Source organism: Lampetra planeri, chromosome 49, assembly GCF_965212315.1.
Source record: "Lampetra planeri chromosome 49, kcLamPlan1.2.h2, whole genome shotgun sequence".
Taxonomy (NCBI): Eukaryota; Metazoa; Chordata; class Hyperoartia; order Petromyzontiformes; family Petromyzontidae; genus Lampetra; species Lampetra planeri.
The window spans coordinates 2,869,294-2,897,109 of record NC_136155.1 but is presented as its reverse complement, the minus strand read 5'-3'; the positions used below and the strand labels follow the sequence as shown (position 1 = coordinate 2,897,109).

Genomic DNA, 27,816 nt, shown 5'->3' with positions numbered 1-27,816 from the left:
CGCGATCTAACCAAAAAAAAACTTGCATTAGGGAGGGATATTAGTCGCGAAAGCCTCCTACGTGTTAAACTGTTCGAATGACGTAGTACGTTACATAAAAAAAGGTACGCGTGGGTTCTCTTTCCATCTAGTTTTATTTTTGGTGCGCGAAGCAGATGCCCATCTGATCGTAACGATGAATATTCGTCACGCTGCACGAATGGCAGTGCCGAGGGCACTTCTATTTGCGCACTGCCAATCTGCCAAAAAGTAGACGCGAGATGCCAGTCGCGTGTCTAGGTGGCGACAAATTATATTGTTGGATGAAAAGTGCTTACGTATGATGACGTAAGCACGTTAGTGCGAGCCCTCCCGGAAGCCATAGAGAATGCATTGCAGCGCCCCCCGTTCGAAAAAAACATCTTTGAATGTAAGTCTATGGGGACACTCGGGGCGATTCTCAGCCGGAGTGAAATCGCCCAAAAAGAGTCGGTACTCCACAGAACGTGACATGACGCTGCTTGGACTATATCCAGAGGCACAGTGACGGCTAGCGTGACTCTGTGGTTGAATGACATTGGTGGTGCGTCGCCCAATCGCCCTAATGAAGAAACCGCCCCTGGTCTACGCACACAGCGACAAAAACATCCCCCCCTCCAACCTTAACAGAGTGTTGGGGCAAGTCCTGTTCGCGAGTAGCACCTCGATGAATGCCGCGCACGGCACACGAGGGGGTGGGTGACCAGCACCCACGCCCCACCGCCTTTGTCCCCCCGGTGGCGATGTTTGAGGCTGAGCCGACTTAGTGGGAGGCCCGGGACCGGTTCAGATAATCGTCACTGGTGTCAGAGACCGTGAGTGCTAACGAGTACGGTGGCAAGGGGATGTTAACTACCTCGCCTGGTACACAGGAGGTCGTGGGTTCGATCCCGACCCTGATGCCTGCTGCTGCATATTTGGACTCTGCGTGTTCTCCCCGTGGTCGCGTGGATTTTCTCCGGGCCCTCCGGTTCCACCCCCCCCCCTCCACATTTAGAATCAACAAAACTCGTTTAGAGTGTTTGGCCCACTTCGTTGAGCTATCATTTGTGGCCAGGTCGCTTTTGCAAAAAATAGCTCCAATAAGCTCGGTGGGCCTTCAGCTAGTTAACAAAAAATGGTTCAGTTTAAATTACTGCCCACGATAGATACACATTGGCTCGTGCACACGTGACATTTGCCTGCGTGAGCGTTTCCTGCCACCAGGTACTCACATTTATTTTACTACACCACCGCTCCCCAGCGGCGCACGCGCACACGTTCGTACATTTGCACACGTTTGCACGCGCACACATTTGCACGCGCACACGTTTGCACACGTTTGCACGCGGTGAGCAGCTTGCGCGTTCTACTCAAGGAGACGAGGGCGACGTTCGCAGGCAGGTGTCAACATCCCAACTTTATTTACACATATCAAATAAATACAAAAGCGTCGTATGTAATTCGCATGTAATTTAAATCCATTCCAGCATTCTGAATTCTTCCCCCCTTCCCCCCTCCCCCCACGTGTTTCGATTTAAAATCCAGCTCGTCCATGCATAATGCCCTCATCATCATTATTATATCACCCTATGAAAGAGGCAGCATCTCTTTGTCCATCTGTGTCTATGTCTGTCCTATCTGGCCCACCGTCTCTCCGTCCATCCATCTGTCCATCACTCCCCACCTCTTTGGCCAGTTGTCTGTCCTTCCGTCCGTTTGTCCGTCCGTCAGGACGCTCGCTCGCTCGCGTGCGCGCGCGTCCGTCACCCAGTGCATCTCGCGGGTCGGGGACCAATCACCGCTGCAAACGAGCTGCCTTCCGCACGGCAGTTCGAGGGAAGAGAGAATCCGCCCGGCATGGTTCGTGACCTCGAGTCTTGCCGGATGTTCGCCGAATACGCAGAGCGGTGGACTGCTTGGGGCAGGCCACCGATTAACAACAGGGGTGATTCGCCACTGCAGCGAGCTGCACCCGCAGCTCTTGGCGATGTACGATGATAGAAACGCTTAAATAATCGTCTACGAACACTCGGCGCCAATAAGTTATTACCGCGCTCTCGTCGCGTCGTCGCATTCACAGCTCGAGCGCGCGACACGACGCGCAGTCGGCCGTTGGTCAGCTCCCTGCGCATTGCGTAACCGCCGTCGGATAAATAATTTAAGGCCCTCGGGCTACGAAACCTGAACGTTGGAGGGACGTTCGGCGAATCGAGCAACACGGTGTGGCACGGCAAGGGCATTCCAGTTTTCTCCAGCAGATTCCCACGGTCGGCGTACACAGTTCACGTTCAATAAACAAAGGTCTCGAGAAACCCCCCCCTTCAGAATTCATAACAGTGCTGTAATGACACTGGGCCAGTGCTGGTTGGAAGGGACAAACCGAGAGGGTGCAGTAAATATCCTCGAAGCTGGATGGCGATGCGTGTGGTACGCATAGTGTGTGGTATGTGCAGCTTTGTGAATTGGAACACAAAGCCATTGGGTGATGATGACTTTGCTGCACCAGTATTGGGCTACCACGAGGCCATTTCTGAGTGTGGGTCTCCACCGCGAGTGTGTGGGTCTCTATGCGAGTGTATGGGTCTGTGCAAGACTGTGGTTCTCTATCTAGGTCTGTGAGTGAGTGTCTATGTGAGTCGATGAGACCTCAGTAGAACACACAAAGGGGTGGTGGAACCAGCGCCATCTCTGGCCGCCTTTGAGCACCAGGTACTCATTTAAGGCTGAGTCAACCTAGGGGAGGACCGGGATCAGTTATGATATAATTTGAACTTGCGCCACCGGGTTTGTAGCTCCATGCTCTAACTGACGTACACTCGACACGCCTGACACATGACACACATGACACACGACACACACACGACACACACACACGGACACACACACGGACACACACACGACACACTCGGTCATCACAGTTCACAGTGAACCCCCTCGCCGCACAGGTGCCCCGCTTCGGCCTCGGGCACGGCGAAGGAGATGCGGGGGCACGGCCCCACGACGTTCTGGCACACGAGCTTGCGCAGCGACGCCGTGTTGACGATGTCGAAGCCCACGTCGCCGCCGAAGGTGCTCGGCTTCCAGTAGAGCGGCGAGCACACGGGGTTGCTCATGAGACCCTTGAGCGAGAACGGTGCCCCAATCTCCACCATGCTCTCGCCGAACATGGAGCCCTGGCGCGACTTCTCGGCCAGGAGGCCCACGTAGAACTCCACGGCGTCCACGTCGCCGTACAGCTCCTCCATCTCGGCTGCCATCTCCTCGTCGCCTGCCGGCGTACCACCGGACGGGAGATGGGGGGGGAGGAGGACGGGGTCAAGGTTCATCAGGGTGATTTTGTTGGGATGAGCCGGATAGAGGAGCCTCGTTTTCAACAGTGACCTGGGGGCATCAGTCCGCTGCCAGTAGGGGCCACGGTTAGCACGGGTGGCTGTGTACGGTGCGAAAGAAGTTCAACGTAGGTTCATATATGATGGTCGCTGTGAGTATAGTCCTGATTGAGTCATTTTCGCGGCGTCATTTTCGACTTGGGCTAATTTGGACCACGACGCCGGTGGCACACGGTGGCTCTGCCCTTGCTAATGGACGTCACGGGATCTCTAACGTCCACCGTGAAGCAAACGTCGCGCGATGTTATTCATGGTTATTGCACCCGCAGCGATAACCAGCGCGGCCTACCGGATTCGAACCCTCCGCGACAAGCGGCGAATGCGCCATGACCGCCGGTGCCACCGCCCAATTGTGATGATGATGAGCTGCCATTAGGCTAAAATAAAAACCGAGAGGTTTCGTTGATGTTGTGGAGGTTTGCACGACATAAATGCATGTTTCACTGCTATCCCTCTACGGGCTACCGGAGAGATGAACGAGCGAGATAATTGCGTCGAATATCCAAATAGCCAAATCGAATATCCACATAGCCAAATTGTGCCCCGTGGGGTTCCATTCACACCCCCCCTGCCCCTGAGAGAGAGCGTGAGAGAGCGTGAAAGAACGTGAGAGAGGGAGAGAGAGGGAGTGAGAGAGAGAGCGTGAGAGAGCGAGAGAGAGGGAGCGAGAGAGAGGGAGGGATGGAGCGGAGCCGGCACGCCGGGCGCGTCGTCTCCGTTGGGAGCGGGATGACAGCGCGGCTTGCGGCTCCGTTCCACAACGCGGCAATTATCACCGCCTCCGGTGGGTCGGCAGCTCGGCGGAGAGCGGCGGTGCGAGTGTCGAGGGGAGTGCCGTGGTCAGTATGGGAAGGTTAGTCGTAGGGCTTGGGATCAGGGTTGAGGTCAGGGTTGGCCTCAGAGTCAGGGTCGGGGTCAGGGTCGGAGTTGGGGGTCAGGGTTGGGGTCGGGGGTTAGAGTTGGCCTCGGGGTCGGTGTCTGAGTCAGAGTCGGGGTTGGAGGTTGGGGGTTGGGGTCAGGTTGGGGGTCGGGGTCAGGGGTCGGGGTTGGGTCAGGGTCGGGGTTAGGTTCAAGATTGAGGTCAGGGTTGAAGTTGGAGTCAAGGTGTGGGGTGAGTGTTGCGGGATGGGCGAGGGCAGCACCTGCGAGCTCCAGGAAGGAGGTGAAAGGTCGCATGTTGAAGCGGTGGCGGTACTGGTTGAGCGACTGCAGGCGCAGCGTGCGCCCGTGCTCGATGATGCTCGTCGCCACGTGCAGGAGGTTCTTGTTGACGTTTCGACCGCCCGACACCTGGCCACGGCAACACGCACACAAACACGCGTGCGCGCGTCCGCACAGCACAGAACCCGGTCAGTCAACCCACGGCCGGACGACGGCCTCCCCCCACGCCGTGCGTTCCAGAGCCGGAATAAACCAAATTACAAACAGGGTCTGGTAAAATACGTACCAATCTGTGGAAAGTGAACGTTTGTTTGCATATGGAGAGACTGGCTAATAGCATTATTTATTAATGAGCGTGCCCCACACCGGTTTTGACAGGGAGACTCTGGCTGTTATACAACAGATTGTTACGAAGAAGACCCTGCAGCCGTTTGCCTATCCACTGCTGGATTGAGGCTTCCCCCCATGGCGTGTCGGTCACGGGGGTTGTCCTGACCACGCCTCACCGCACCAGTCAGCGCAGGCGAGCCGCCGGTGAAGGCGCATCGTAGCGCCGCAGCGCTGTAACGCCCGTTAGCCACGCGGCGCCGGCCCTGTCCATCTCAGGCCCTACGCAGGCTCTCCCTGCTTGGCTCCCGAACTCCGACGAGACCAGGCGCATTCCGGGCGGCCGTGGCCACGGGCAAAGAAAAAGTGAGCGTAGCAAACAGGGCCATCGATCATCCTGTGACGGGCAAGCGTGTAAGTTTGTTTGGCTGGTTCTCCTCCCCGGCCTCCTGCGAATGGACCCAGCCGTGCCTTGAAACCTGAAAACCGCACCCTGACCTCACCAAACATCCCACGCCCCCCCCCCGCACCCCGCCCCCACAAACACCCCAATACATTTCCTGATGTCAAACACACATTGGAAAGAGCTGTGCAGTGTCACATGCACTCCAGGTTGTTTACATGTAACAAAGCCAAAGATCCCCCGCATAGCCTTAACAGACTGTTGGGGCAAGTGCTGTTAGCGAGCACTTATGAAAGCCGGTACGGCGCACGAGGGGGTGGGTGGCCAGCACCACGCCCGGCCGCCTTTGTCTCCCCTGTGGCGATGTTTACCCACCGCACCAGGTACTAATTTTAGGGCTGAGTCAACCTAGGGGAGGCCCAGGATCGATTCCGATAATCGCTATTGTTGTTGGCCGTTAGTGGGAATCGAACACGGGCTGCCGGGTTCGTAGCTCAGCGCGCTAACCACTACACCACCGCTCCCCACACACACGCATATAAGGCTAGGTTTTACCCTTTCTGGCAATAAAACAGGTGTTAAGATGTTAAAACACCAAACTGAAACCTTTTGCAAGGAATCATGTCTACATTAACCACATATACTTGTGGTGAACATGCAAACAAAAAAACATGCTCTGGTAGTATATGATGATGCATTGTCTTTGAAACTGATTGGTCCACACCAGAGACAGCTTTCTTTAGAGCCTCGTCTCAAACAGCGTTAGGCCAGAGGACGCCAAAAGGCGAACAGCACAAAGACAATACCACCGTCAAGACATTGAGAGCTCAGGGTGAGCAGCTACATGATGGGACCTCCCCTGCCAATTATCCAAATATAAGAATAGATTTTACCCTTTCTGGCAATGAAACCTATTCTTATATTTGGATATTGGCAAGGGAGGTCTCATCACACACACACACGCGTATACATCTGTAGTGGTTTAACGCGCGCCAAGTGGGGTAATTGTAAACACGTGCGGGTTGGGAACAGTGGGGTCGTAGTGGGACATGCTGCTGTTGCTGGGGGACAACGGGTGAGACGGAGACGGCCCGTTAGGCAATTATGGATGCAGGGCAGTGATTGGCCAGTTGTTGTTGTCAGGGACACGGTGGCGCCTTTAAGTTTGGGAATGGGGACAGGTGGCGGCGGGGCCCGGGGCACGGGGGGGAGGGGGACACCAGTTAATTAATTGGAAATTAATAGGGACGGGGATAAATATGGGAGCGTCAGAGGGAGACGGGGAGTTGTGCTGGGAGCTGGACGGAGACGATCGGAGCAGAAAAAAAAGATACGAGAAGAAGTATAGAGAAGCAGTGGAGTAGAAGAAGAAGTACAGGGTAGCAGTAGAGATGGAGACGAGGAAGATACGAGAGGTAGAATACGGTAGCGGTGGAGCAGCGGAAGAAGAGGTGACGAGAGGACGGATAGGCCAGCAGTGGAACGGGAACGAGAGAGACAGTCGGAGTGAGACGGAGAAGTCGAGAGAGAGCGACGGCTGGAGTGGGACAGAGAAGCAGAGAGGAGAGTCGGGAGAGACGGAGAGAGAGAGGGAGAACACGCTGGAGAATGGTGGCGAAATGTGCTGAGTTTGATCAAATAAAGTGACGACAAAAAAGGAAGAAGTTGTCCGCGTAAAGTTCAGCACTACACATACATCTATTTGATCTATTCCCCCTTCCTCACCGTGCCGGCTTGCTGGCGCATGAAGTTCCGCACAAGCGGCATGAGCTTCTTGTCGGCGAGCAGCCCGGGGTTGAAGAGGAACTCGTTGTAGCTGTAGTTGCGCCCGTCGATGTGCAGCGAGTCCGGCATGAGCGGGTGCCAGTGGTAGAGGTGGTTGAACTCGAGTGACATGCGGTTGCTGTACTGGAAGTTGACGCCGAACAGCAACGTGGGGTCGAACTTGAGGTGGAAGTTGTAGCCGCTGAGGTGCTGCACGTATTCCTCGATCACGATCTTTATCGTCTCGCCTGCGCTCACGCGGGGATGGGCGTTTGCCACACACGCGGCGGGTATCGGTACTTTGTTGTTGTTGTTGTCGTGGTTGTTGTTACGGTTATTGTTGTGCTCGTTTACCCAGGAACGGTTCAGGGAGTCACATGATTGTTTCATCAGGAGAGTCCTGCAACCGTCATCGTTGTCATTATCGGCAGCACCGCCACCACTATGACCACCACCACGACCACCACCACCACCACCACCACCACGACCACCACCATCACCACGACCACTACTGACCACTACCACCATCACCACGACCACCAACCGCCACCGCCGGCCCCTCACCGGTGAGGATGAGGCGCGCCGTCTGGAAGAGTCGTTCGTCGTCCCAGCGCGGGTGCTGAGCGCGCAGGACGTCACACACGCGGTTGTGCTCACGCAGCCACACCGTGGCGTAGACGAGGAGGCCCGGCAGCAGGCCGTACACCTCGTGGCCCACGGCGAAGCGCAGCGACGCCGGCACGTGCTCCGGGTACACCATGTGCACCGGCGCGTCGCGCACCAGTGGGGGGTACGCCTCCCCGTCGATCAGCTGGGGACGACGTCATCGGAGCGTCATCGATCATCGCTCTCTCTTATCGCGCGACTACGATGGCTACCGTGCCCCCCGTGAGCTCCGCTCGTTGATTGCGATGCCCGTGTTGAGGGCTCGGTACCAGGCACGGACTGCGTCATCTCATCCACAACTGCGTCGGCTCATCCACCACTGCGTCATCTCATCCACCACTGCGTCGTCTCATCCACCACTGCGTCGTCCGAATCACCACCACCACCACCCTGTGTGCAACCACTACCACGAGCCTGTGTTCAACCGCTACCGCACCCCAGGTCACAACAATTCTCTCTCTGGGACCTCCTTTGCCAGTATCAAAATATAAGAATAAGCTTTACCCTTTCCGGCAATAAAACAATTGTGTTAAGATTTTACAACACCAAACAGAAGCCTTTTGCAAGGAATCATGTCTGCATTAACCACATATATTTGTGGCGAACATGCACACGCAAAAAAAACATGCTCTGATAGTATATGTGGTTAATGCAGGCATGATTCCTTGCAAAAGATTTCTGTTTGTTGTTGTAACATTTTAACACGAATGTTTTATTGCTGGAATGGTTAAAACCAATCCTTATATTTCTCTCTTTGTGAGGGTGAGCAGCGAGCGTGGTGAGGAACAACCAAGGGGAGGAGAGGGCGGTGCCAACCTGGAATTTTAATTTCCCTTCTTTGAAGAGCCGCAGCTGGTGTTGTCTCTCCAGCGTTCCTCCGTAGATGTGGTTCAGGTCGACCTGGAAATCATCACGTCACACGCGCTTCTCGCTCAAACGAATTGTGCGGAGAACAGCAGCAATATCCATGCATCTATGTAGATAATTGAAAAAACTTGACATTTTAGGAATGCCTTCTACCCACGCCCCCACACCCTCTAGATGTATGCATGCGTGCGTGTGCGTGTGTATGTGTGTGGCTGGTAGTGTAGCGGTTAGCGCGCTGCGCTACGAACCTGGCGACCAGAGTTCGATTCCCGCTCACGGCCAACACCAGTGACGATTATCTGAACTGGTGCTGGGCCTCCAATAGGTCAAATGAGTACCTGGTGCGGTGCGTTAAATACATCATCACCGGGGAGACAAAGGCTGCCGGGCGTGGTGCTGGCCACCCACCCCCTCGTGTGCCGTTCCCGCCATTAATAGGTGCTCGCTAACAGCACTTGCCACAACAGTATATGAAGGCGATATGAGGGTTCTTTGTCTTTTTCTTTGTGTGTGCGTGCGTACGTGTGTGCGTGCGTGCGTTTCGTGCCGCTTACCCCATGGCCCAGCGCGCGCGTGAAGGCGGGGCCCCGCACGGGGTCCGTGTTGAAGAACTGGTGAGTGAAGTGCTGTGCGAAGAAGGCGAACATGAGGTTGGAGCCGTGCGGGTTGGCCTTGAACTGCCGGCGAAGCAGCAGCCGCTCGGCCACGAGCTTGGCGCCGGGCAGCTGGGGCTTGCCTGCCGCACACCAAGACAACAAAGATCCCCCCGTGTAGCCTTAACAGACTGTAGAAAGCACCTGTGAAGGCCGGCACGGCACACGAGGGGGTGGGTGGCCGGAACCACGCCCAGCAGCCTTTGTCTCCCTGGTGGCAATATTTACATACTGCACCAGGTACTCATTTGAGGCCGAGTTGACCTAGGGTAGGCGCATGACCGGTTAGGATAATCGTCACTGGTGTTGGCCGTGAGCGGGAATCGAACTCGGGTCGCCGGGTTCGTAGCACTGACCGCTGAGCTACCGCTCCCCACACACGGCGACAGCAGCAATAACAACAAGAACCACACACACAATGGCGGTGATTGAACAATGTCCGTCAGCGTTCTGTAATTCACGCGTGTGACATTTCCGCGTGCAGCCACGGTCTCTGCCATCGTTCTGCGGGCTCAACCGCAAACGCCGACAGCGGTAGCCGTCGCCCGAGTGCACAGGCGGTGCAACTGCCACCGAGCGCCCTGACGTTGGGGTTGCCGCCTGCCCGATTGAATTCCTCGCATATTTTAACTATTGCATTATTTTGAGTATTCGATAAAATAAGTATCGATTATGAGGTACATTAATCAACTAATTGGATAACGTGAAAAGCCGACCCTCCGTTTCCACCTCACGATTTACCTCGTAAAATGCCACTATTTACCTCAGTTTATGTCATAAAATACCACTATTTACCTCAGTTTATATCATAAAATACCACTATTTACCTCAGTTTACCTCTAAATACCACTATTTAACCTCAGTTTATATCATAAAATACCACTATTTACCTCAGTTTACCTCTTTAAATACATCTAATATATTTGTGAGGGTCACGAACACGGGTCAGAATATTACAGCGAGACCAATCCGCCACGAGGCAATGCTCGGTCGGCTACCTGCGATGCCCATGGGCGTGGGGCAGTCCCGCGGCACGGGCGGCAGGATCCGCGTGAAGTACGACAGGTTGGAGTACGCCTCCCACGACTTGTATCCGTACACCGAGTTGTAGGTCGGTGGGCTGTCGATCAGGTCCGAGCGCGCTGACAGAGACACACACGCAGACAGACGTGTAAAGCCGCGTGAACGCTAACGATGGGAGGAAGCGTTCGAGTTTGTAGACGCATTCAGGTGATGTGTAAGGGAAATGCGCAACCCTGCAACTTGCTCGCTCACATCACGACCACCACTAACACCACCATCATCGCCACCACAACCTCCATCATCGCCACCATCACCACCACCGTCGCCACCACCACCACCACCGCCGTGTGGGAAGTTGTAGGAAGTGAGGCAAGACGCACACACAAGGACGTAGCGCATGATGGCGTCGCGCAGGAAGGAGATGCTGTTGACGACGTCCCAGACGGCTGGGAAGTTGGTTAGGATCCAGTGCACCGTGTCTGGGCTCGGCTTCAGCATCCTTACGATGGCCGTGCGCAGCTCCGCTGTACGAGCAGGGGAACACAAATGGTGGGGATGTGATTGAGACATTTCACCCAGGGTCTGGTTTGGCCGTGACAGTGTCAGTTGGTTTTAGGAAGTCTCACCAGATGCCCTGTAACGTTCATAAACATGTTTAATTTTCTTACCGGTTTAATATGTTCTGGCTTCGTGTTTGTGGCAGTGGCGACATTTTAATTGTCTCGCTCGGTATGGAGGAGGTCGTGGGTTCGATCCTGACCCTGATGCCTGTTGTATATTTGGAGGTTGTATTTTCTCCCCGTAGTTGCGTGGGTTTTTCCTCCGGGTCCTCCGGTTTTCCCCTCCACATTTAGAAACATGCTTTGAGAGTATTTATAAGCCATTTCGCCGAGCAATCATTTGTTGTGACCAGGTCTCTACTGAAAAAGGGCTATTATAGCTCAGTCGGTCTTACCTGGTACAATAAAAAACAGTTTTAGTTTAAATGTGGGCAGAGGGCTGGGCTACCTGATAAGTGGGTGGGTGGAGCTAGTGGCCGAGTGGGCGGAGCTAGTGGCCGAGTGGGCGGAGCTAGTGGTCGAGTGGGCGGAGCTAGTGGCCGAGTGGGCGGAGCTAGTGGCCCAGTGGGCGTGCTTATGTAAAAGTGGGTTAAGCTAATGGAGGGGGCAGCTGCCAGCTGAGCCGTGCGGCGTCCCGGTTTGAGCCTCACAGAACTTTGACGTCACTCATTTTAAATTGGGACCCCCCCCCATGACGACTTAATGTCAACCGCGCTTAACGCAAGGCTACCGAGGTGCCAAACGGACGACAAATTCCGACCGGGCCCCCTGCCAGTTAAATGAATGGGGGTGGAAATAATAAAATAAAATAAATACAAAATACAATTGTATTTTAATATGTTTTTTATTATTATTTTATTATTTCAATACAATTGTATTTTATTTTGTTTTATTTTTATCATTTTATTATTTCCCTTCTACGTGACTTTATCGAAAGAACCAAGAAGACGAATCCCTGCAGTCACGAAAGCTTTAAATCGAAATTGAATGGGGGTGGCGGGGCACGCCCCGGACAAAGCGGGGCGCGGTGGTGACGGGGCGATGAGCGGCGTGCGCGCGTGTGACGGGCGTGGCTTGCTCACGTATGGTGCAGTTTTTTCCGTGGTATCCCGTGTAGGTGCAGTCGCAATCGTAGCGTCCGTGCTCGTACTCCGTGCAGACGCCCTTGTTCCGGCACGGGAAGGAACAGCAGGGATTCGCCGTCTCTCCAACTGGAACAAAATGCAGAGATCCGTGTAGCCTCGACGGACTGTTGGGGCAAGTGTTGTTCGCGAGTAGCACCTATGAAGGCCGGCACGGCACTAACAGAGTGTTGGGGCACCTATGAATGCTGGAACGGGGAAATCAGGGGTGGGTGGCCAGCACCACGACCGGCCGCCTCTGTTTCGCCAGTGCTGATGTTTACATGCTGGAAACCGGTACTCGTTTAATGCCGAGTCGACCTAGGAGAGGCCTAGTAACAGTTCAGATACTCGTCACTTGTGTTGGCCGTGTGCAGGAGTTGAACTCGGGTCTCCGGGTTTGTAATGCAGCGCGCTAACCTCTGCGCCACCGCTCCCCACACACACCATTCTGGAACACGTGTGCACATACGCACACACGCAGTCACCACCATACACCGCACCTCCGATTAGCGTGGTTGGCTACGTACGGCGCGAAAAAAGTTCAACATGCACACGTACACTTCAGCAATGATTGAGTGAGTTTCACGCGAACGACAACCGCGATAGTAGCGATAGACGAGTGAGAAGGAGGAGGTGGTGGAAATTTCACGTGCCCCATGTGCGGAATTTGGTCTACATGTTGGACAACCACAGTTGGCATTCTCACAGAGTGGAATGCATTTCATTGGCCCCTGGGGGCCTGATGGGCTGGGTCTAACCCCAACCGGGATTTGAACTGCAAGTGTTCGGTTGAAAGCAAATATAAGCACAACTCTGTTCTGTGTCTCCACATAAAAATACAAATATGCTTGAGACCAAAGGGCAGTTGGCTTTTCAGACCAACGTTATCCATCAGTATATGTTTAAACAAGCAACCTCTGGGCTGGTTTAAGCCTTTTGGGTCTCATTGGCAGCCATGGACAGGAATTGAACTCGGGTTGCTGGGGTTCATAGTACAGAGCGCTCACCACTGCGTCTTTGCTCTGTGCACAGCGTTGTAAAAAACTTAAAAGTGACTCCCGGCCGTGTGTTTATGCCCAGGACGTGGATTGGGTTCCTCAGGAACCGATGGACAAATCAAACTTCACTTTCATTTAGGCCGGATGGTACACATCTAAGGCTGCTCATGTTTTCTATGGTCAACGGATTAAATGCACATTAAAAAATATATATATTTTGGTGGCCAAATAACAGCAGCGTATTACGGGAGCATCTTCACGAACCGAATTCGAATCTCGCCGGCACGCGGGGCGAAACGTCGGACATGGTCGCGGCACGACCCTAAAAGTGCACGGCGACCTGCCACGCAGTAGGCAAAGCGCACAGTCAACCAAACATTCTCCACAATCATTGGCGCGTGCCACGGCAAGGCGTCCACACCCCATGGCGGTCCAGGGATCCGGTTCCACGATAGGAATGCACCGATGGTTTGTGGCAACGTATTGTCTGTCAGCGGGCGCGTTCAGTTTGGCGATCCTGTTGCCCCTGACACGGAACGGCCTAGTGACGTCCGACAGTTCATTGGCATTGTTTGATGCGAGCCTCACCATGCTAATGAGACCCTAAGCATCCCAGTTTTGCTTGTGTTCGAGCCGTGCTGCTGAAAACGCACTTCCGAAAGGCGTTGTGTGGCCGATAGGATCTGTAAAATACGTTTATTTAAGCAGGAAAAACAAAGGTGGGAAGGAGGCGAATTGGTCTGTTTATTTATTCTGTTTCCTATAGCTCAGCGAAGGTCACAAGGTGTGTGTGTGTGTGTGTGACGGCCAACACCGGTGACTATTATCTGAACCGGTCCTGGGCCTCCCCTAGGTTGACTGAGCCTTCAATGAGTGCCTGGTGCAGTGTGTAAACATACCCACTCAGGAGAGAAAGGCGGCTGGGGCGTGGTACTGACCACCTACCCCTCCGTGTGCCATACAACCCTTCATTAGGTGCTCGCTAACAGCACTTGCCCCAAAAAGTTTAAGGCTACAGGGGGGGACCTTTGTCGATGTTATACACAAGGTTGCTATTGACAATGCTATTATTGTTATTACGCAACAAACCAAAGCCGTGATTTGTAATGTCTTGCTGCCTTAAGGATGATCCTGGGTACACTAGGAGTGGCAACCCTAGGCTATACAGGGTGAAGCAAGGCTGCCTATTTTTGGCCACAATCGGTGCCCGAGAGAAAGTTTAATTAGCACCACGAATGGGGTGTGGTGCATTCAAAACAAGTAACCAGTTTCTTATAATTAACCGGCGTGGCCTATAAAAACTAATACGTTTCCCACCGTAATTTGGGCTCTCGTAAAAGAAGGCTAACTTGCCAGCACCACCTGTCCCGACTGGGATGAAGCAGCATCGCGGCGTGGGGCTTTTTTGTTGTTTATAAACTGCCGCCGTAGCCCAAAGTGGCGTTTTGAAGATCCTGCTCCGTTCGGTTTTGTCCAAGGGACACCACGCGACGTCACGTCGTTTCCTTGCGCGCCGCGCCCCGCCAGCCCTGAGTGGCGTCCCCTTGCCGCCAGACCGTTGCATGAAATTGAGCGCGAGCGTTTCCAGCCGTCGCCCGCCACGGCCACGCGCCGTTGCCCCCGCTGTCGGTTGACTGGCGCCACGCTTCCAGAAGAGCATCGGAGCTTTTTTTTTTATACACCCCCTGTGCTCCTTGCAGTCACGAAAGCTTCAAACCTTTTTTTTTTACTCAATCGCAATTCTGCTTTTGGCCAAAGCAAATCTGTACGGTTTCCACTTATTATTGCAATCATCATTTCCGCCAAGAGCACAGGAGGTGTTAAGATGTTCACACACCAAATAGACACAAACCCATTATCACCGCAAGGCATCGAGTCTGCATAAACCAGCTGTTTGTGGAAGAGGTCAATGGTGGCTAGACGGACGCGCAAAACGGAACGCACCGTCGTCGCCATAGATGGGAAAGGTCTCTTCGTCCTAGTACACGCACGCACGCGCACACACACACACACGCACACACGCACAACACGCGCACGCAGAGCGCGGGCGACGACCCGCCAGGCCCGTACCGAGCGAGCGACGGCCGGGCGAGCCGCCAGACCCCAGGAGGGCCAGCGAGAGGGGATGTTTTGCCGACGTCCGCGTGAACAGCCGCCCATTGTCCGCACTCGCCAAGGGTCATCGGGGTGAAACCCCGCAGCGGGCACGATGCTGCTCTCCCGCGCACGATTTAGCGCTCGTGTGATGTTCCGCACGGTGTCCGACGTTTCGCTCCACGTGCTGGGAGCTTCTTCACTATCGACACAACTACGCAGGGCTTTTTCACAGTCGCGCTGCTCATACTGCTTTCTGCGTGATGTTATTATCGGGGTTGTACCGTGCGTTTTTTGGAATGATGTCCGACGTTTCACTGCAGGTACTGAGGGAGGGTGGCTTCCTCAAGTTAGTGAAGTCAAACGACGCACGGAACACAGTGCGGTACGACCCAAAATCGTGTCGGCGGAGCGCGAAACAAACGGACGCTGGACTTGCGCCGTACGGTAAACGCGAGGGCGCCGTCGCTCGGGGGCCTACCTTCGGTGGCGGCGGCGGCGCCGCACAGCACCGCGCACAGCGCCAGCAGGAGCCACGGCGCGAGGAGGCGACTCGTGGGACTTCTCCTCCTCCTATCTGTGGAGGAGACGTTAAGAGGACAATGAGCTGCGATGCCCGGCCAGCGGCAAACATCGGTGGTGAGCGGTACCCGAACCGGTCTTGTGTACCCCCCCTCTTCACCGACCCGCACTCACCAGCGTGGTGAAGTATGTCATGGGCACGGCCGGCTATGCGTGGTGCGAATGAAGTTCAACGTACGTACATCCAACGGTGGATTGGCAAAAGGAGCGTGGCGATTGTGTGGAACAGCCTGCTCGGTATTGCCATGCTTAAACATGAGCTGGGTACAGAGAGAGGGTTGTAGTTGTTGTTGTTGTTTATGTTATTACGATGCTTGTTTACTCATGAAAACTTCATTGATGCTCAAGACTCGTTTTTGGGAGATTCCCGCCAAGTTTTCAGCATATACAGAATTGCGATGTTTGGGCCAATACCGGTAACATTGACTGTTTGTTTTTAGCTCTGGGAGGAACCCGGAGGAAACCCATGCAAAGCAGGGGGAGAACTTACAAACTCCATACACAGAGATGCCCGAATCGGGATTCGAACCCGGGCCCTTCATGCCGTGAAGCACGGCTGCTACCACTGCCACCACTGTACCAGACTCTAATCGGGCAAGCTCACGTACCTGTGGAATAATGGGCAATGGCTCGTAGCTATGTTGTGGCAATCACGTCCACACACACACACCGTGTACAGACAGCCTGGGTTATAAATAGCTGTACGGCAGTCGTAGTAGCAACTGACTCTCTACAGGTCACCAACTGCCAGCCACAGCCTCAGGCCTCCTCTACCGACAGAGGGGGCAGCCGCCGCTGTGACGAGTCACGTGCCCACTGCATCGTACAGCAGCTCACGTGGCTCTTCCTGGGTGACTCGGGAGCGTTGACCTTTCCCTCCTCTCAGCAGCAACGCCACCGTCAATGCACTGCGATCCGCCGTCGTTTTTGTGAACCCGAGTTCGAATCCCCGGCCGCGGATAACATCGGTGGCGGGGCGAGCAATATCCGAGCCCGTGCCTGGTTGTGAGAACGCACAGAGGTGTACGCTTTCGAAGTAAACGCCAAGGGGTCTTTACTCAATGCCTGGAACCTTGCGCCGGTGGTAACTCGGCTCAAATCTGGCAGGTCGCCCTGGTTATTCCTGCGGTGCGAGTATTAACCGTACAACTACGTGCCGTCTGGCTTCCAAGTTCGAAAAATCATCCGTAAATTACTCAATTGGGATCACACAGAGTAACACCACTCCTTCTTGGTTCTTTCGGTAAAGTCACGTAGAAGGGAAATAATAAAATAATAAAAATAAAACATAATAAAATAATTCTCACGACGTTTCGGCCACAACGCAAGCAGCCGTCCTCAGGTGAAGAACAGGTCTGTCCGACCAGACTGAAACGTCGTGAGAATTATTTTATTATGTTTTATTTGTATTATTTTATTATTTCCCTTCTACGTGACTTTACCGAAAGAACCAAAAAGATGAATCCTTGCAGTCACGAAAGCTTTAAATCGAAATTTAACACCACTCCGTTAACGCACTACAATTAGCGGTGTATCCCACACTACACTCGCTACTGGCGCACCAAACCTGTCTGTGAAACGCAGCGCCATCATTCGCGATTAGCCCCCCGCACCTGTGAGACTGGCGGCGAATACGGAACGCGCAAAATTATTTGCGGCATTAATTTTAGGATCTCTGCATCATCGTCGCCGTAGTCGTGGCAGCAGCAGCATCAGCAGTGGTGCCGACCGAGCGTGAGAACCACTCACGTGTGCCAACTGCCAGCGGCACAGCACGGATAGGGATTGCAGCGGTGCATGCGGTGTGTGGGTGTGTGTGTGTGTGCGCGCCGTTGTCTTTGTGTGCGAGACTCGCTGGCACAAGCGTGCCTCGTACTAGAAGCGTCGAGGAAGCCCGTGCCCCGAGCTAGAGGATCGTTATGTGTCCCAATGTCACACCCCACCACCGCATAGCGATTTTGTTCCCATGATACATAAATACTCTTAGGTTTTTTCGGTAAAGTCACGTAGGTAAAACATTTTAAATTAATACATTTTATTAAATTGTATTAATTTAAATTTTTTACCTATGTGACTTTACCGAAAAAACCTAAGAGTATGAATCCTTGCAGTCACGAAAGCTTCAAATCTAGAAATGATACATAAAGTTGTTCTGATAATATAATTATTCTAATGGTTCAACTTGTTTGCCCAGGAATGCCTCACTGAGTCTCAACTCTTTTTCAGGGCGGTCCTGCCAAAGGTCTGCACTTGGGTGCAATATTGACATTTGTAAATCCAATCGAACGATTTGCAGTTAACGCGATCTGACCCAAAAACCTATATTATGAATAATATTGGTCGCGAAAGCCTACGTGTTAAATTGATTTGCAGTTACATATTTTTCAGCATTGCGCTGTGGTTTGGCCGATACCGGTTAAGTAGCTCGTGCGGGCGTTGAGCTTTGGGAGGAAATCGGAGAACCCGCAGGAAACCCATGCAGAACAGGGGCCAGAGAACATACAAACTCTACACAGACAGAAGCCAGAGTGGGCAATCGAACCCAGGCGCTTCTGGCTTGCGAGGCGTGCGTCACCACTGCGCCACTAACCGCTCAGCCGCTTCACCACGCTGGTCAGCGTGCGATTCACACAGAACCCCGTAGAGTCAAAGAGACCCCCACAGACTCACACAGAACCCCACAGACTCACACAGAACCCTATAGACTCACACAGAACCCCACGGACTCACACAGAACCCCACAGACTCACACAGAACCCTATAGACTCACAGAGACCCCACAGACTCAGAGACCCCACAGATTCACACAGAACCCCGTAGAGTCAAAGAGACCCCCACAGACTCACACGGAACCCCACATACTCACAAAGAACCCTATAGACTCACAGAGACCCCACAGACTCACAGAGACCCCACAGAGCCCTAAGTGAGGACGATGCAGTTGAGTTTGGTGACAGCAGCAGCAGCAGCGGCGCTGTGTGGCTCGTCTGTAATAATCCATCGGTGCCAGAGGAGACAGCCGCAAAGTGAAAGGAACCCGTCGGGAGGCAGGTGCGTGAGTAGGTGAGCAGGTGAGTGGGTGTGCGAGTAGGTGTGTGAGTAGGTGTGCGAGTAGGTGAGTGAGTAGGTGAGCAGGTGAGTAGGTGAGCAGGTGAGTGGGTGTGCGAGTCTGTATTGGTTGGTAGCTGGGTGTGTCGATAGGTTTGCCAGTCGGTGAGTGTATGAGTATGTGAGTGCGTGTAAGTGTCTGTAGGCAGGTGTGTGAACAGGTGAGTGAATAGGTGTATGTAAGTGTCTGTAGGTAGGTGTGTGAGCAGGTGAGCGAGCGCAAGTCTATTGGTAGGTGTGCGAACAGGTGAGCGAGCAGGTGAGTGAGTGTGACTAAGTCTGTAGGTAGGTGTGTGAGCAGGTGAGTAAATAGGTGAATGTAAGTGTCTGTAGGCATGTGTGTGAGCAGGTGAGAGAGTGTAAGTCTGTAGGTAGGTGAGCGAGCAGGTGAGTGAGTGTAAGTCTGTAGGCAGGTGTGTGAACAGGTGAGTGAGTGTAAGTCTGTAGGCAGGTGTGTGAGCAGGTGAGTGAGTGTAAGTCTATAGGCAGGTGTGTGAGCAGGTGAGTGAGTGTAAGTCTGTAGGCAGGTGTGTGAGCAGGTGAGTGAGTGTAAGTCTGTAGGCAGGTGTGTGAGCAGGTGAGTGAGTGTAAGTCTGTAGGCAGGTGTGTGAGCAGGTGAGTGAGTGTAAGTCTGTAGGCAGGTGTGTGAGCAGGTGAGTGAGTGTAAGTCTGTAGGCAGGTGTGTGAGCAGGTGAGTGAGTGTAAGTCTATAGGCAGGTGTGTGAGCAGGTGAGTGTAAGTCTGTAGGCAGGTGTGTGAGCAGGTGAGTGTAAGTCTATAGGTAGGTGTGTGAGCAGGTGAGTGAGTGTGACTAAGTCTGTAGGTAGGTGTGTGAGCAGGTGAGTAAATAGGTGAATGTAAGTGTATGTAGGCATGTGTGTGAGCAGGTGAGAGAGTGTAAGTCTGTAGGTAGGTGAGCGAGCAGGTGAGTGAGTGTAAGTCTGTAGGCAGGTGTGTGAACAGGTGAGTGAGTGTAAGTCTGTAGGCAGGTGTGTGAGCAGGTGAGTGAGTGTAAGTCTATAGGCAGGTGTGTGAGCAGGTGAGTGAGTGTAAGTCTGTAGGCAGGTGTGTGAGCAGGTGAGTGAGTGTAAGTCTGTAGGCAGGTGTGTGAGCAGGTGAGTGAGTGTAAGTCTGTAGGCAGGTGTGTGAGCAGGTGAGTGAGTGTAAGTCTGTAGGCAGGTGTGTGAGCAGGTGAGTGAGTGTAAGTCTATAGGCAGGTGTGTGAGCAGGTGAGTGTAAGTCTGTAGGCAGGTGTGTGAGCAGGTGAGTGTAAGTCTATAGGTAGGTGTGTGAGCAGGTGAGTGAGTGTAAGTCTATAGGTAGGTGTGTGAGCAGGTGAGTGAGTGTAAGTCTGTAGGCAGGTGTGTGAACAGGTGAGTGAGTGTAAGTCTGTAGGCAGGTGTGTGAGCAGGTGAGTGAGTGTAAGTCTGTAGGCAGGTGTGTGAGCAGGTGAGTGAGTGTAAGTCTGTAGGCAAGTGTGTGAGCAGGTGAGTGAGTGTAAGTCTGTAGGCAGGTGTGTGAACAGGTGAGTGTAAGTCTGTAGGCAGGTGTGTGAGCAGGTGAGTGTATGTCTGTAGGTAGGTGTGTGAGCAGGTGAGTGAGTGTAAGTCTGTAGGCAGGTGTGTGAACAGGTGAGTGAGTGTAAATCTATCAGTAGGTGTATGAGCAGGTGAGTGAGTGAGCGAAGGAGCCTGCGGAGTAGCCGTGGGCTCACCTGTCATGACTTGTCGATGTGTGGGACCCGGCCGAGGAAGCTTCTCCAGGTGCGTTGCGAGGATCGCCGAGAGAGATAGAAACCTTGAGTAGACGCCGCTGCTGCTGCAAGCCCTGCAGGTCTGTCCCCTCGCCCAAGACCCCGCGCGTGGGAGCGAGTCGAGGTATTTATACACCTGGGATTGTTGGCCTCGCCTCGCCTGCACAACACGAGGTGTACGCCAACAAATAACGACACACACGAAAGGGAGACGGACGGAGGAGGAGGCGGCGACGACGGAGGCGTAGGAAGAGGGAGGCGATGATCCACTCCCTTCAACTCCTCCCCTTCAACTCTCCCCAATCCTCACGCGTGCCCGAAAGGGGGGGGGGGGTGTAGGCGCAGCTCTGCAATTGCTGCGCTAGCGCGACTGTCAGCCGATAAATGGGGAGGGGGGGGGGCTCCTCCTGAACGAAGCGAAGATACGAGTGCTGGTGGAGGCTTGGCCTTAAACACCGGGCGAGGTTGTCGGCGTGCTCACGCGTTGCCCCACCACCACCACCACGCGTGGTGCGTGGTTGTTGCACATTGACACAGCTGGGTGAACAGAAGCGGTGGGACTGTGGAGGAGGTGGTGGTGGCAGCAGCGAGGGTGGAATAAATCTCACACCAGCTGCTTGGTTCTTTCGGTAAAGTCACGTGGTGGTCTAGTGGTTAGGATTCGGTAATGTGTTGTTTTATTTTGATTTATTATTTTATTTTTAGACGTGACTTAACCGAAAAGAACCAAAGAATAAAAATATTATTTTATTATGTTTTTATTTGTATTATTTTATTTTTTACTTCTACGTGACTTTACCGAAAGAACCAAGAAGATGAATCCCTGCAGTCACGAAAGCGTTAAATCGAAATTTAAATCTCACACCGTTGTTAAAGCTGCCGTGCCGGGAGATCGAGTGAAATGGCGACCTCTCTGCATTTGCAAGCGCAGCACGGTAGCCAGTACACCAGTCGGTGTATATATACACCTCGGTTATCCTTGATTCAACAAAGAGATGCGATAAACCCATTGAGACTCAGGCTCGGGTAATGTGAAGTTATTTTAAGCACTGACGAGTCGTCATTTGTGTTGCGGCTAGCCGATAATTCCCTGCTCGGCGCACGGATATGTTTGATCGACACACACGCGTAACGCACCGACGGACTAAGCTCAGCAATCATGATAATCACGCTCAATTTGTGAGAGGCTAATTTCGGGACGGCGAAATGGAGCAATGAGCGTTGTGATGATGCAATGGGATGCGATGCCGGGTGCCTGCAACGGGAAAGGGACTCGGGCTACGTAGACAAATTGAGGACTATTTTCTTTGAACCTATCTAGAAGCAAAGAGTATTATTTGGGTCTTTCGGTAAAGTCACGTAGGTATAAAATAAATTAAATCACGACGTTTCGGGCGCAACACAAGCGTCCATCGTCAGGTCGCGCCCGAAACGTCGTGGATTTATTTGATTTTTAAATCCTTTATATTAAGTTCGCTTGCTTGCTTGCTTATGACCGTGCAAATCTTTCAGTCGTTTTTTAACACACTTCCCGTGATCCAATCGAGCTGACATTTTCCACACAGACTCGTTGTGCGTGACAATTAATGTTCGTAGAATTTTTTTTTGCACTTTTTAGGACAAAAATAATATATTTAATTACCAATTGCTTAATAAAGCAATGCAATCATCTGACCCATAGGTGGCAGCCATCTCAAGCCAGAGAGGACTCTAGCCGCCACGCATATAAATGATTTATAGTGAAAAACTTTGTTTTTACGGGTTATACTTATTAAATCCTTTATATTAAGTTCACTTGCTTGCGCGCTTACGACCGTGCAAATCTTTCGGTCGTTTTTTAACCCACTTCCCGTGATCCAATCGAGCTGACATTTTGCACACAGACTCGTTGTACGTGACAATTTAATTTCGTGAAAAAAAATTTCCTACATTTTCCACTTTTTAGGACAAAATATTTAATTTAAAATACCAATGTGATAAAAATGAAACACTTACTCAAGAAAAACAGAAATGAGTAATAAAATATAACCGATGCCACGCATATAAAGGATTTATAGTGAAACACTTTGTTTTTACGGGTTAATTTTTTACCTACGTGACTTTACCGAAGGAACCAACGAGTATGGATTCCTGCAGTCACGAAAGCTTCAAATCACGTATAGCTGTATCAACACTTGATACAGCTATCGTGCTGTGACGGTTCCACCTGAAGACGGAAGCTTGTGTTGCCTCCGAAACGTCGTGATTTTTATTTTATTTTTTATTTAACTTTTATTAATTTAAAAAAAAATTTACCTACGTGACTTTACCGAAAAAAACCTAAGAATATGAATCCTTGCAGTCACGAAAGCTTCAAATCTAGAATCTTCAAATCACGATTGAACCCAAAGAATAGTGCATATAGAATTTACATGAACGGGGTGAACAATGCCCGCTGCATAGCTTGCCGCTCAGACGGCATTCAGACGTGGGTCTCATCCGCAACTTGTGGGCACGTGGCGCTCGATGGGTCGGTGACGATTACTTACGGAGCTCCGCAGGGACATTTTGTCAACCGTGAAGACGAGATATGCGTGTACAATTTTACGACGACGACACAATGTGGATTGAATAATATATGTATACAAAAAGGACGTCACGCTTTCTGGCAAAAGTGCAGGCGTTAAGATGTGCAATGTCTTGATGCACTACACTCTATTCTAAAGTTCTACAATATAAATATTGACTTAAAGCTTTCGTGACTGCAGGAATTCATATTATTTGGGTCTTTCGGAAAAGCCAGGTAGACAGATCAAATAATAAAAATAATAGTGATATTGTTATTTTTTTTATCTATCTACGTAGCTTCTACAATATAAATAAAATAATAATAATGCCAGGTATGACTGGGATTATGAAGCTGATTTGTTACAATTAATACGTATTTTTCGTGGGCGACGTTTGCAAAGCACGGAAAAAAGAGAAAACGTACGCCGATTAATTACTAAAATAACTAAAATAGCATCATTACCAAACATGTCAACCTCCTTATCAGCGCCGACCTGATTACAGGCCAATTCAGACCGTATTGGTCACCCCGTGCGCTTAAAAATCTCAACGTTCATCCTACAAAGTCCCATCACAAGGGAGAAACACAAATAGACAACAACAATGTTTCGCCCGTATTGAAACGGCTGTACGCCGTATGGACCTGAAAACTCAATTTCCCTGTACAATAATGCGAGTACACTGTATGAGTTTGACAGGCATGCTACTATACACTACACTACTATACACTCTACACGACACTGCTATACACTAAACTATACATTACACTATACCAGGGGTCGGCAACCTGCGGCTCCGGAGCCGCATGCGGCTCTTTTGAACCTTGACCGCGGCTCCGGGGCGGATGCTAGCGAGGGGAGGAGGCGCACTGTGACACCTGCTCTGGCGTTGCCGCTGCTGACAGGTCGCCGCTCCGCTCCACACTGCCCGCCCGGTGACAGGCAATAACGTTGCCGTTGCTTTGTCACATGTTTGGAAGAAGTAAAAACCTTCCTGGGCAGCAAAGAGCTCACCTTTGCTGAGCTGGAACAGCCAGAGTGGCTGGAAAAATTACATTTTATGGTAGACATGACAGCACATCTAAACACGCTAAATACAACCCTTCAGGGGAAAGGAGGCACAGCCATGCACATGCTGGAGGAGGTTTTGGCATTCGAGCGCAAGTTGACAGTGTTTGTCAAAGATTTACAGAGAGGTACACTGTCTCACTTTCCCTCTTTGAGAGAGTTCAAACAAAGTCATGATACGATAAATTTGGAATATTTCAAGTCTGCAATCACCACAATGCAAAGTTCGTTTGGGAAACGATTCTGTGAGTTCAGAGAGGAAAAAACGACATTATCCTTCCCTGTCACTCCCCTGGCGATCGATCCATCCCTATTGAATATGACTGCATTTGCAGGTGTAAGTCAACCTGATCTTGAGATGGAACTGGCCGATATAGCCGACAAAGATATATGGGTGTCCAAGTTCAAATGCTTGACCGCTACTCTTGAGGATGTTGCCCGTCAGAAGGCCATTCTGGCTCAGAATCATAAATGGAGTGATATTGAAAACCTTCCCAAACAGGACAAACTTGTATTCGAAACATGGAATGCCATCCCCAACACTTATATAAACATGAAAAAGTATGCATTTGGAGTCCTGTCGATCTTCGGCTCCACATATGTATGTGAGCAGGTCTTCTCCAACATGAACTATATTAAAAACAAACATCGATCACGCCTCACAGATGACAGCTTGCAAGCCTGTGTGAAAATGAAGGTGACGTCTTACAGCCCTGATGTGCAGACACTGTGCACTGAGGTTCAGGAGCAAAAATCCCATTAACCAGGTAATTTAGCTATTAATTTGCAAAAATATATTTTACATTGTTAAGTGAAAAAGTCCTTTTTTTATTCAGATTGACAGCTGACTGCACGATCCTGTATATAGCAATAAGGTAAGAAACAATATATGCAGTGTTATATTTGTTTTAAATGTTGCAATGGTTTTGCGGCTCCCAGTTTATTTTTTCCTTCGGAAACGGGTCCAAGTGGCTCTTTATGTCTTAAAGGTTGCAGACCCCTGCACTATACGCTACACTTTTACATACCTGTCAACCCCTTATCAGTGCCCTACCTTATTACAGACAAATTCCAACTTTATTGGTCACCCCGTACCCTTAGAAATCCCAACATTCATGCTACAAAGTCCCATCACAACCAAAATAGACATTGTGCAAGAAGGATACGGTGTTAAACCGTACGGGTTGGGACTTTGTGCCAGGTTGCGTGATTGCATCATTACAACACGATAATAAAAGGGGATGGGCGGTCGAGGCGGGCACCGGAACGGCAGCTAAAGGCGTGGGACGAAGTCCGCGGACATGGGAGGGGGGGGGAAGGCCTTCATCCAGCGGTGGATGGCCACAGGAAGGATTGCACATTGCCACACTTGCCAATAAAAACCGTCCGCAGGAATTCGCTGCGCTCCGCCGCAAAGCAATTCCCATTGAAAACCTCAACAGCGTTCAAGGTTTGAAAGTGGACTGCGACGGTGTCACGCACGGCACAAAGACAAAGACCCCCCCGTATAGCCTGTAGCAAACTGTTGGGGCAAGTGCTGTTAGCGAGCACCTATGAAGGCCGGCACGGCACACGAGGGGGTGGGTGGCCAGCACCGCACCACGTCCGACCGCCTTTGTCTCCCCAGTGGCGATGTTTACACACCGCACCAGGTACTAATTTGAGGCTGAGTAGAACCAGGGGAGGCCCAGGACCGGTTCAGATAATCGTCACCGGTGGGTGGCCGTGAGCGGGATACAGAACCCGGGTCGCCGCGTTCTGCCCGCAGCGCGCTAACCACAACACCACCGCTCCCCAACAACGCGAGATTTCGCACGCGCACACACACACACAGCGTTTACCCGAGCCGATGAAAGTTGTACGATGATAATAATCCCTCGCCTTACAATCCAGGGTTGCAGTTTACGATCGTTGCTTCCAGGATTGGGAGTTGAGTCACGCTGAGTCGACGTTCCGGGGGCCAGGCATGGGAGCTGCCGTTACCATAAAATGTCGTAAAGAGCACCCCACCCCCATCCAACTCCACCCCCCGCGCCGTCACGCACTTTGCATTGTTCTGCTTTATACACCACGGGGAAAGAGCCCGTCTGGGAGACGAAAATTCCCTCCCCTCCACAAATCATTAACCCTACCCATCCCCCCACTAGAATTCAGCGGTGTCAAGATCGGTTTGCAGGATGGTCCTTGCTACATTAGCATGTTTGGTCAATTGCATCGAGTTTGGCTTCACACGCACGCGGATGGCTTTATTTTGGTGATTTCGAAAAAGTTTTTTGGTTTGGCCATGTGTGTTTGTTGTAGTACGGAGTTAGACTGATGGCCTGAATCTGAGTTGTCTTGTGGTTGTTGTTGTTGTTTGACTTGCATCCCACTGGGATTTTTGCACACAGCGTTGGTGTATGGTGCTTTTTCTGCAATATTTCGCTGTCTTTTCTTGGATTTTCTGTTTACACATAGTCACATAGTCACATTAAGATGTTTTCTTGTTCATGTTTTTGTTTGTTGCGGTTGCACCCTATTCAAGAGCCGAATGGCTCACAGGGCTATACCTAATCCATGAAACTGAAATGTAATCCGGAGAACCCGGGAGAAAGATTACACACGCGAAGAGCTACCAAGTCCTTAAAACTCCGCAATCTATTGCTGTACTGCCATCTGATGGTCACCTCGAAAATAGCCAGGTCTAGCCTCTTACAGATACGGTGAAGCAATTCTTATTTGAATCTGCGTTTCCCAAAACAGCACGAGGAGCTTAACGCTTTACTTAGATTTGTATTGAATATGGAAATAAAGCGTGATTATAATGGCAGGATGTGGCGGTGCGTATTATAATAATATCATTATCACTGAAACAAATAATGAATAACAAAAACCACGGCGTTTTTTTGCATGCATAAATCTAAAACACACCTTTTGCATTGCCAAGTGACACATTTTCGAAATTCCAACATCAATGTTGTGTGTGCGACAGGATGTTCTTATCTCTTCACGTTAAAAAAGAGTCCAGAAGCCATCTTGGCCAAGACTGTACTTTCTCACTTCCCTCCGGCAGATGACAGAGCTGCTGCTAATGCACAGGACACCGCAGCGACTACCAAGATCTGACAGTCTCCCACAATCTGACGTTAGATCAGATTGTGACAGTCACACAGACCTACAGACTTACACAGAGACCATAGATTCCCGCAGGGACCCATAGACTCACAGTGGAGTCCATAGACTCGCACAGAGACACATCCACACAGAGACCCACAGACTCACACAGAGACTCATAGGCTCACACAGAGACCCATAGACTTACAGTGAAGTCCATAGATTCGCACAGAGGCACATCCACACAGAGACCCACAGACTCACACAGACCCATAGACTCCCGCAGAGACCCACAGACTCAAACAGAGACCCATAGACTCCCACAGAGACCCATAGACTCACAGTGAAGTCCAAAGACTCGCACAGAGATACATCCACACATAGACCCATAGACTCACACAGAGACCCATAGACTCCCGCAGAGACCCATAGACTCCCGCAGAGACCCACAGACTCACACAGAGACCCACCCTTCTGCCCTCTCTCACACCGCACGCGTTGCCAAAGTGGCGAGCTGCCCTGGAGAGATTTGTGCTGTGACTGTTTAATTGTTTTACTGTCAGGATGAGTGCAGGCATGGCACCGCGGGTCAAATATTAACTGCAAGCCAAACACTGGAAGTATGGGGAAGGATATC

General features: G+C 51.6%; 1 protein-coding gene across 1 annotated transcript; it reads right to left on the bottom strand.

The window, feature by feature from the left end:
- Window positions 1-1,398: 1,398 nt before the first annotated feature.
- Window positions 1,399-26,058, bottom strand: LOC144734038 (prostaglandin G/H synthase 2-like). The gene is made up of 12 exons (XM_078616076.1): window positions 25,928-26,058; window positions 20,434-20,632; window positions 15,511-15,606; window positions 11,896-12,024; window positions 10,634-10,777; window positions 10,229-10,372; window positions 9,132-9,313; window positions 8,527-8,610; window positions 7,609-7,855; window positions 7,006-7,292; window positions 4,532-4,679; window positions 1,399-3,268 (listed from the first exon to the last, which is right to left on the bottom strand). The coding sequence occupies exons 2-12, from the start codon at window positions 20,438-20,440 to the stop codon at window positions 2,913-2,915; spliced, it is 1,824 nt and encodes a 607-aa protein (XP_078472202.1). The 5' UTR covers window positions 20,441-20,632; window positions 25,928-26,058; the 3' UTR covers window positions 1,399-2,912.
- Between the last annotated feature and the right edge of the window lie 1,758 nt (window positions 26,059-27,816).